This window comes from Anser brachyrhynchus (assembly GCF_964034855.1).
Source record: "Anser brachyrhynchus genome assembly, chromosome: 25".
NCBI lineage: Eukaryota > Metazoa > Chordata > Aves > Anseriformes > Anatidae > Anser > Anser brachyrhynchus.
Genome location: NC_137718.1, coordinates 4,302,630 through 4,313,558, shown reverse-complemented (window position 1 = coordinate 4,313,558; position 10,929 = coordinate 4,302,630). Strand labels below are relative to the sequence as shown.

Genomic DNA, 10,929 nt, shown 5'->3' with positions numbered 1-10,929 from the left:
TGATTTTAAAATTCACCTTTAATTTGCACTGCAATAGAACTAAGTTCATTTTCACTGCACCGGGTAGCTCTTTAAGCCTCTGCAGTATGGATATGAAATTAAAAACTGTTTATGTAGCATCACGTCACTCTGTAATTAGGGAGGTGAGAATCCTGGACACCCAAAACCCACATTTGTCAGGTTACTGTAAAACAGCAAGTACAAATTCTCTGTAACTGAGAGAAGCATTCCTGCTTTCTCTGCTTCCCTACCCTGTTATTTCAGCCTCCAAAGAAGTTGCAGAACTAGACTAAGGACGAAGCCACGCAGGACTGTCACGACGGCTGATGAAGCCCCTCTCCTCTCCTCCCCTCGGCACCGAGGCCCTGACAGAGCCCCTTGAAGGTGTCCCTCCCGGTCTGCATACAAAGAAGCCCTCAAGTGGCTGCCTTACAGCATGCATAACTGAGACCGCCTAACGTTAATCTTCACTGCTCCCTGACATCAAACAACTGCTAATTTTAGCTCTGCTGTTCTGTAACCCTACCTAGTTCCCATCCCACCCCCACAACTATATAATAGATCCTTCCTTCAGATAAGTAGGGTGTTGGAACACTGAGAGGTTTTATTCTCACCCACAGGCACTAGCAGAAAAATGAATTACAGATTTATTTTTAGGTAGAGCCTTTGGCCTTTATTTTCTCCGTAGGCTTCACAGAGCAGGTCCTTGCACTCAGAAATATTCCAAGCAACAGACGAGCACAGGCAAGGCAGAAGGAACTTGGAAAGAAGAAAGCTCCCGAGAGCAGAGTTTTGCTCAGCATCCTGGTGATGGGATGTCAAGCTGAGCTATCAAGTTCAGCTACCAGCTTGCTTTTGTCCCTGAAAGACTTCTTTAGTCATTTGATTCTTATTTTTCGGAGAAGATCCACAGCAGTACCCATCTATGCTAGATTAGGAACTTCCCAAACTGCTGACAAGGGAGCACAATATCAGCGAGCAGCGCTGCGAGGGAAGGAGAGCCTGTCCCCCTGTCGTAGTGCCTGCCTTTCCCAGATTCCAAGCTCAGGGCCTGGCTTGTTACAGGCATGCTAAGGAGCGATGAGATAAGGCTGAGAGCAAAAGTTCTCCGTCACATCACCGTGTCGCAACATGCGACTGTGTTAGAGTGCTATGTTGTGACATGAAAATGACTCGTGGAAGCAAGCCACTAGGCCCCGACAAGACAAAGGGACATTATCGCGCGATAACAATGTACCAGGGAACTGTGCTATCGTTTTTGGTACCAGGATGTTGCACCATAGCAGTGGGATGCTGCTCTGGTACATCAGGGCCTGGTGTCACGACACGATACAGCCCGGTTCTGATGTCATGACGCTGTGACAGTTGCACGTCGGGATCCTGCGGTACCGCAGCGCTCCGTGGCAGCCCGATGACTCCGTAGCACGCAGCTATGCCGGGATCCGGCGCCAGATGGTGATGAGATCATTTTGGGCAAAATTAGGTGGTGGACTGCAAAAACGCACGACACTGTGTTAGATCGCAGCAACGCTGCCTTGCGCCAGAACAGGCTCGCACCGAGACTCGGGGGTGGCCGGAGGGCCCCCCGCGAAATGCACAATGTCACCTCGTGCAGCTCAGCACACGAACCGAAGGGGTCAAAACGCAGGCGAGAGCATGCGCACGTCCTCGCGGCCAGAGAGGGCTGCTCCTGCTGGCAGCGTTCTGGCCCTGTGCTGCTGCCCTTCCTGGTACAGACAGAAATCGTGTGTCTGTCTGAGAGCTGCTCCGTAAGGAAACCTGCGTTAACCCCAGCAGTGCCATCTAGGACTGCAATCACCGCTTCCAAAGCAAGGACCAACAGATCTGTTTGACGTGCCTTTTTCCTTAGATAAATACTAACCCCATAAAGTAATTCATTACAAGTATTTGAGGCCATACAACCCACACCAAGATATCGTAACCAAGAAGACAAACAGCAGAGAACTCAGGGGTCTGTGCTCAGACCCGTGCTCCTCTAGAACCACACCGAGGCATCCAGCAGTGACAAACATGCACAGAGGTGACCCAGGGCTTGAACAACATCCTTAACTCACCCTTTGGTGCCCGGACATTGCAGCACAACAAAGTAAATAAAACTCTGTGTCAACATCCCAGACATCCTTTAGGAGGCACAGAACAACCACTGCAAAGATTCAAGATGCTGTATGCTGTTATTAAATTAGGCAAGAAATCCAAATAGTTCACCTGTTTCCTCGGGATTCTGAGGAAGATGAAGGGGGGTGCTGAGGATGCAGGACAAGCAGGGTTCGTTAGCACTCTTCCATGTTTCCAGGAGAGCCAGGGGAGCTGCTCGGGTCCACCACTGCGCTTGCTGCCTGACCCCGTGCAGCCAGGACAGCGCAGGGCCCCGAGCACCTCGCAAGGAGCCCGCGGCAGAGGCAGCCCAGAGGGGAGAGCGTCACCTGCCGAAACACCGCGACTGCTCCACCCGGTACGTCAGCAATCTGGTGGGCCCCATCCAGCTCCCGCATCTGCCAGCCTCGCTCGCTTAGCTCTGAAGTCCGAGCAGATTAACGGAGCGGCTCCGACACTGAGCACCATAAACGCTGCGATGGAACCGGGTGCGCCAAAGTGCTCCGGTTACACGAGTAACAAACGCGTCCGGCGCTGCTCGTGGGTAGGCAGAGAGCTGAATGCAGCAGGGTGCCATGTTATTGCAGATGCACGCGATCCCGGCATTTATAACACACGCTCAGCTTTCCCGGTAGTACGCTGAGCTATTATGCAACCCGTCAGCCCGACAGCATACCACATGAAGCAGCAAATCAGTGCAGGAGTTGGACTTTTTTTTTTAAAAAAAAAAGGGGGGGGGGATTAAGTATGATTTTCAAATGCTAATAGTTATGCTTTTTGTATACCCTATGTTGCATATGGTTGTGTACACACAGGCTCTAACTGTAATTAAATAAAAGACAAAATTACAGAAATTACAAAAAGAGATGACCTATTGAGTCATCCCTGGCTCTAGTCCGTCCCCTGGGGCTCAGTACAAGATGCTTCCTAGTGCTGTGCTGTAGTGCCTTTTTTTTTTTTTTTTCACAGAAAAAAATAGCAACAATAAATAAAAGCAAACAAGAAAAATAACTTCACTGTTTTCTCACACTTTACAGGCAAGGATCTCAAAGTACTAAATTTGAACTGATGTGAAACAGCAGACTTCAGGGAGAGGCTGGTATTCCTGCGATTGCTTCCTTTTTCATTATAGAGAAAAAAGGATTAAGAAAAAGAAACAGGCCTTCGTGTCCTTCTTGTCATCCACTTTGCAATTTCAAACCAAATCACGAAGTCACATTCCACCGTGGAACCATTCCCATCTGATAAAGTTCTAATGAAATTGATTTCATCTTAATAATTCAGAGACTATTTACTGCAGCTAAATAGTTTTGACATACTCTAGATTTTATACGAATCTTTGCCGACCGAGTTTATTAGATACGCTACATGCATAGAATCACCCACATACGTTATATATGTCTATATTTACCCACCCTTGCAAGATACGTACCCCTATTAAAAAAAAAAAAAAATGCCATGCAAACATTTGATATACACGCAGCTTTGTTGATCACCCTGCACCCACACATCCTCCCTCACTACCTGCTTGTCCAAACCCCCCGAGTTCTCCCCCAAAACCCCCGGGAGCACCCCAGGAGCGGCTCGGTCCCCCGGGAACCCCGGAGCTCCCCTCCCAGCCCCGAGCCCCCGGAGCATCCCCAAAGCAGCAGCGGAGAGGAGCAGCGAGCAGAGGCCGCTGGGCGCAGGCAGGACAGGAGCCCTCACATCCCCTTCTTTTGGGGGAAGACCCCCGCGTTTGCTTTTACCCCGCACACCCCCGGAGAAGAGAGGGGGGGGAGAGGGGCCGGCTGCGGGCAGGGCGCAGCGCCGGGACCCCCGGGCGCCTCCCGGCGATGCCGCAGCCGAGCCGGGCGCCTCCTCCCCGGGCTGCGAGGGGCATCCTCGCCCCCCCCCCCCCGTCTCCCCTCTTACCAGGCGAGCTTGAAGCCTTTCATCAGTACGGCCGCCGCACGCCGCTGCCCGCGTCCTTGGCTGCCCGCTGCTCGCTCCGCAGCTCCCAGGACATGGTGCGGGAGCCCCGGCCGCCCAGCGCCCCCCGGCCGGCGCCGAGCCCCATGCACCGAGCCCCCCGCGGCGGGGCGAGGCCGTCTCCCGGCCCCGGGGCCCCCCCGGGGTCCCCTCGGTGCCCCCCCGAGCGGTGCAGGGCTCCCCGCACCCGCAGCGCCACGCAGGGCCGGCCCCGGCCGCCCCTCGCTGCTGCTGCTGCTGCTGCTGAGCATGTGCGGCGGCAGCCGGCCCGCCCCCGGCCGCGGGGGGACCGGGCAGGAGCCCCCCGAGGAGGGCAGGGGGCCGCCACGGCCCCCCCCGGGGTCCTCGGCCCCGGTCCCGCAAGGGGGGGCTGCGAGTTAGGGTGCGGGAGGGGGACGCGCGCTGCTGCGCCCCGGCCTGGCACCCAGGGGTGCTGTGCTTCGCCCCCAGGCCATGGGTTAAGGAATTCCCTGTAACTGAAATGATGCCCTGAAATGATGGGGGGGGTCAAAGGCTGAACCCACAGCCCCCCCCCCCCCCACTCCGAGCACCCTGAGCGTCTCCCGCACTTCAGCACAATTCAACAGTGACAGAGGAAAGAGAGCAGTGAGGTGAAAGGGAAAAGATAATAGCAGCTTAAAACTTTCCTAAGACTGATCGTCATTATTTTACGAAGTCATGGGCCACACCTAGAGAGACCCTATCCCTGTCTACAGTTTATGTCAGAAGGGAATGATAGAGAATCACCCCCATAAACCCCTAACGTCCCCTCTGCTCCCCTCTAACCGTGGGTACAAGTCCCAAGGCTCCTTTCTGCCCTACAAAGCTTTCTGGGAACATTGTCCTCCATACCAGAGGGCAGCGATAACGTGATGCCCACATCACCTCCACGAAGCAATAAATGCCCTTCTGCATGGTGCTCAAGAACAGCACCAGGCCTTTTTTTTTTTTTTTTTTTTTGTGAATGAAGCTCCTGAATTGTGAACAGAGGGACAGAAGCCAACTTCCAGTTCTGAACTGAGCTGGAAATCACTGTTGTAGGGCTTTGGGCACCCCAGAGGCATTTCAAAATCACAGATGAAAGGAAACAGGAGCACAGCAAGGCGGCTGGTGGTTCAGAAATTGTGCAGGTGACACTGAAATGTCATTCTGGGGAGGTGTAAAATGGAAAACTCATCTCTGTGCTAATAACTCCATGCAAGCAGCTCCCCAAACGCTTGTTCCATCAATCAGTGCCGCGCTGATGAGTGCAACAGCCATGGCAGGGCATCCTCCAGCCCCCGGCCTGTGCAGGGGCAGGCACAAAGATTTAAAGCAAATGTTTGAAACAAAAGCTTGAAGGGTTTGTTTTGGACGTAAAATTTGCAGCATGCCATTTTATTCCCAGCCAGCTTAGCCATAAAGCTGGGCACATGCACTTCCAAACATCACAAAGAGGGTGGGGGAGAGATTCAAATGTCACCCCCATGTAGCCTCAGATTCAACCCTCCTCAGGTCCAGCCTCTGGCAGCCGCCTGGCCTGGCCTCATCCCGGGTCCAGAGCCACTTCCCTCCATGAAACGGCGCACAGCTGTGGCCTGCAGGTTGTCAAGGAGGGAAGCAAATCACAATGCCGTAAAATGGGTCAGGAGACCTGCAAATCTGGGACAGGCTAATGCTGCAGTCACATGTTTGGAAATCAAAGCTCAGGCAAGAAAGGTATTAAGAGATAAGCAATCATGTATTTTTTTTAAATAATGTGAAGGTCAGGAAATTATCAAAGGAAATCGACCACTTCAAAGGAGAAAGTGTCTGTAGGTGCATCGGACTGGCAGACGCTGCCACCACTGCCACAATTCAGCTGGGATCTGCTCTCAGAAAGCCTCCTAGCAGGAGCCTTGCTGAAAGGCCCGTGGGTCGCCCACCATCCCTGGAGAGCCCCAGGCACGAGCCCACTGTCACTGCTGGGCACAGCCTGGGTTCTGCATTCACCTGACTGGTCCACCCGGGCCAGCTAACACTGCACAGGCAAGCCCTTGCCTTTTTGCTCCATCCTGTGCGTGCAACCACTCCGGGGAAAAGACTGATATTAAAATTTAAACAGGGTAACAAAAGAGCATATGTACATATCAAGAGAGGTAGGCTATGCACAGCCACCCTGTCCACCTCTGCAGCACTAAGAATACTTAGTCACACGCACGTTGAATTCCAGATAAGTCATCTACCTACTCCATCTTGAGCATCTATCCCGCACACCAGGAAAATGGGAAAACAGAGAAGCAGCACGGGCAGAATCGGGGCCTGAAGAGATCAAAAGCAGCTTCTGGCTCTGCCACAGAGCTCTGGTTTGAAGCTAGGCAATATACTCTGTGCCTTTTCACTCATCTGTGACATTACACGTTTTAAGGAGACATCCATTACACTGTTGTAATATCTTCAATGGCAGTGGATTGCGGATTGTGAGTGAATACAGCTGATCTTTGATGACCAGGTTTTGCATGTGAAAGAACTTTCCCAAGCCATTCTTCTTTTGGCATTTTTTTTTTTTATTTTTCCCCATGAATGGTAAAAATGGCAAAAATAGTAAAAGAAATAGTGTAAACATGACTTTTCACTTTTGTTTTGATGGTTTTTTAAGAACAAGCACAGTAGTTGAAAACAAATTTGAGAGTGGGCGTCTTTTTGGCCAGCATTAACAATCACAACCCCCTGAAAACACGATGATATTGCTGGCTCCTTTACATCTCACCTACCATGGCCTCTCCTACCTCGCATAACCAACACCGAGTTCAACAGCAGCCCATCTGAAGCATTCGGAGCTGCAGTCTCGGAAGTGCAAAGCTTAACCAGAGCAGCAGGATCATGCACTGGGGACGAGTGCCTCGTAAGCCGCCTCTCTTCAGCCACTGTCCTCTCCTCTCGCCCACCTGGTGCTGCAGTTGTGGCTCTCGTTGCCCTTTGCCTGCCACCTGTGCCCATGCCAAAAGCCAATCTGTCTCTTGCTAAGCAATGCTTCTCTACACCGGCTTCCCTCCTTCCTCTTCTCCATTCCTTTTCTATCCCACCTTCACCCCTCCCTCAGTTATTTCCTACCATTTGTTGACTCGTCATCACATCTTTTTCAGTGCTGTGTTCTCATCTCCCTTCCATACCCCAGTCATCATCTGATCACCTTCCCCCCACCATCTCAACCCATTTTTAATTAATTTCTCATACCTATCTCCTTTCCTCTTTGTATTTGTTTGTATTTGACTTATCCACATGGAGCCATATGTATATTTTCACAATGACTGCCCTTCGTACAGGATGTTGGATCAGATGTTCATAATTTCCCTTCTAGCTGTAAAATATATGTCAAATTATTTCCTTATTGCAATAGAATTATGATTAAGAAAGGGACCTCATTTTTGATTGCAAGTATTACAAACACAGTTACTACACGTAAACAGCAAATAACAATAAAACAAATTGACGTGGTGCCTGTTTGCCCTGTCTCATCCCATCTCTCCCCACAAGCAAAAATTCCCATCAACTTCAACACGGAGTAAATAAGATAATTTGGATCCTGGCCTATCGCCAGTAACATTTTTGAATATTTCTGGTCCAGAGCAAGGATACCACAAACACAGCCTCCCGGGGGGTTTCTGGTTGCTTCCACGCCAGCCAGGATGAGGAAGTCAAACAGCACACACAAACACTAAAAACAGCAACAAAGTAAAAACCCCGCAGAACTTTCTCAAAGCGAAGAAAGACTTGGAGATTCTGAGTAGCAGGAAAAAAGGACTTAGAAAAAAGACCGGATATTTTCCTGACCTGTAACTAACTATAAACTCTCAAGGCCACATGAATACAAAAAAAAAAAAAGGCTGGAATACAAAAAAAAAAAAAAAAGCCAAGTTTTCTTTCTGATCTCCAGCTCGGATGAAAGAAGCACCAAATGCTGCTGTCCAGATGGGACAGTGCTCTACACGAGTGCCTGCACGAGGTGGCAGGCAGCAATGAACCAGGTCTCGGTGTTCTCCTGCGATCCGGTCAGACCCCAAGGAGGGGGGCAATTCCCACACGGTTTTGTACCACCTCTTGTGTCATCTCCCTTGCCAGGGCCTGGGTAAGAGCTGGAAGCAGGGGCCACTACTGAAATTCACATGACAGCGTTTAATACTCAGCAGAATTTCACTCACCAGCTAGTTATTCTGCATTACCCCATTGTCCTTTTCCCCTTTGCCATTACTTCTGCCAGTCCTTGCTGAGACAGGGATTGCTATCCACCACAAGCCACAGAAATCTCAAAACACCAGCTCTGAAGTACTGTACATGGGCATCTTTTCTGGCTTCGCTCATCTTCTAGTCATAGCCCGTGAGCAAAGCACAATCCCTCCGAGATGGAACAAGTAAATCAGGTGCTTTATGACCTCTTCCACCCCAAAATGTCTGAGGACTTTCCACTCGCAGTACAGAAACAGGAGCCTTTCGGTGCCAGGGGAATGACAGACATCTCGCTGATTTACGTCCCACGTTTCCACTAGCTGATTACCTGCAGAGTGATTCATGCTTTCCCAGGAAGCATTCTAGCATCATTTGCGCTCATGTGCTTTGCTAACAGGTTAATTACTTTTCCCCTTGGCTCTCAGTAAGGCAACAAGGAGAAAACAAGCAGGGCTCCTGTTTTCATAGCCAGGCACCAGATAAGCCAAGATGGGAGGTGCCAGGACATGTCATGATCCCACTGCAAGGTGCCCCGCAGCATGCAGGGGAAAAAGTTCGACCACCAACAGTTCCAGGGCGATTGCCCTGCGATCAGAGCCACAGGCTAGAAGTTGCTCAAAGCTGTGCCTCTCGCTGCTGTTGATGGGCTAAGGCCGGGACCATTCTTTGGAGCACGCCAGGAAACGCCAGTCCCTGCGGTACCCTGGAAGGTGCCCCAGCAGAAAGGGAAGCAGCAGCACAACACAATGGAGAGAGGCCGTGGAAGTAAGAAACACCCTGCTGCTGCGTCTCGGGGACACTCTCAGCATTCAGGCTGAGAAAAACAAATGTTAGGCTTTCTCCACAAATTCTTTGCTAGCCCAGGGCGACCCCAGCGAGATGAACCTGCATCCCTCGGAGGCTCCACACCAGCCAGAACTGGGGTAATACAGATACAAAACAAGGAGAAAAAAACATGGAAGGAAGTCTAGTTTCAACAAAGAATAGGGGATTAAATATCATCTGATGTGGTGTAAATCCAAATAAATCTATATAGTTATGATTTGAACATTAATAGCATTATTTTTGAAGTTGTATCTGTTTTAGAAGGTTCAAACTACATATATTTTCCACTCTGAAGATGTTTTCCTGAACAGATAACTAGGTTTTCAGTACCTCCACGCCAAGATGCTGCTTTAACGTCTCTCTAGATCATGTTTTCCTTCAACTGAAAACAAACTATAAAAAGCAGGCACAGACAAAAAGGTATTTCACACTGACTTTGTTGGTTTTGATTGAAAATGTCTGTTTTTCAACACAGAAAAGTCCCCCAAAATGCCAAAAAAATGGAATTTGAGTGTCTTTTTCCATCTGGTTTCAGTGCCACTGGCCCTTCAGGCCGTCCTTTGACTTCAGGCAGTGGCAGCTTTTTCCAAGCACTGCAGCTCCAAGCAACACGCAGCTGAAGTTTGCACAGACGTGGCAGTGAGGATTCCACCTCTGTAAAGGCACATTTACCCTCAAGTACTTCACACAACCATCGCCCAAAGCCACAAACCCTGCCCTGACACGCAGCCCGGGTCCTGGGGCCAAGCAGGGCAGCTGTTCACCAGGGGCACCCAGCCTTGCGGGAAATGGAACTGAAAGTACGCCCTGCTTAGCAGAAATGAGGGGGGGAAAGGGAAATTGTTTACTCCACGTGAATTCTAGCTGAGATATAGAAAAAAGCCCTACGATCTGAACAGCAGCACAGTGCTTTCTAACCAAGGAATTACCCCAGGTGAAACCGGTACCTCCTGGAGCACAGAATGCCTCGCTGCTGTGCTACGGCGTCCCGTTCAGGGCGGGCTCAGAAGCATTTTATAACTCCTAATGCCATTTCCCTCCCTTTCCAAACTCCAGCTTTTCAACCACGCTCAGTTTCACTGGCTGCTGAGGTAACAGCACAACGGGAGATGTTTGCAGACTTTCCCCGAGCATTCATCTTGCTCTGATGCCAGGTGCAGCTACGCTGGCGGCAGGCTCATGCTAGAAAACAACCGTTTGCTGTGAGCCCCAACCATGAGACCCAATGATCCGGGGTGAGGCAGCTTCGTGCTCCCCAGCTCTCCCGAACCACACCGAAGCCATGCCGGGCACACATCTCCATACCTGCGGAGCTGCAGGGAGCAGGACCTGCAGCCTGGTACAGGCGAGCAGCGCAGGCAAGGGAGAAGCCTCGCAGCAAAGGGCGGATGCATCTATAAGCTCATATTACTTTCTCACCCAGCCCTCCCCCTCGAGATGCTTTCCAAAAAAATAATTAGGCTGCCAAAAGGCCTTTCTGCTCCACCAGACAGGCTCAGAGTGGGAACCTGCCCCTAAAGCACCCTCTAGCGGCATTTTCACATCGAGCAGCAAAGCAGGCTGCAGCATCCCGGCTCTGCCCCTGGCTTCCCTTTGGGAAGAGGAAAAACTGCCACCGACAGCGATGCAGGCTCCTCTCCCTCTCCCCCCCATCCCCACCTTGGCCTAGAGCATCAATATTTTAGGGCAGGAAGATTTTATCTCACACCTTACAAGAAAAGTAACATATAGAGTCTGCAGCCACAATATCAACTCCTTCCTGGAACTCGAATCCCGTCGTCAACCCCAGCACTAGAACCACTCCCAGCATCGGGGGAAAGGGTCTGGAGAAAG

The 10,929-nt window shown here is 50.9% G+C and overlaps 1 protein-coding gene across 23 annotated transcripts in view; it reads right to left on the bottom strand.

The window, feature by feature from the left end:
• GRAMD1B (GRAM domain containing 1B) overlaps positions 1 to 10,929 on the bottom strand; it is a 164,043-nt gene that overhangs the window by 61,600 nt on the left and 91,514 nt on the right. For 2 of the 23 annotated variants that reach the window (XM_080568056.1, XM_080568060.1), the window contains exon 5: positions 5,242 to 10,919. The exons of 19 other annotated variants lie outside the window; for them this stretch is intronic. Coding sequence is in view for 1 of the 4 variants with exons in the window: in XM_080568039.1 (XP_080424165.1) it covers positions 4,030 to 4,052 (23 nt within the window). In the remaining 3 variants the exon portion in view is untranslated. Of the gene's footprint in view, positions 1 to 2,226; positions 3,982 to 4,029; positions 4,327 to 5,241; positions 10,920 to 10,929 lie in introns of those variants that run through there. 2 more of the 23 variants (XM_080568039.1, XM_080568048.1) reach the window with 2 other exon arrangements.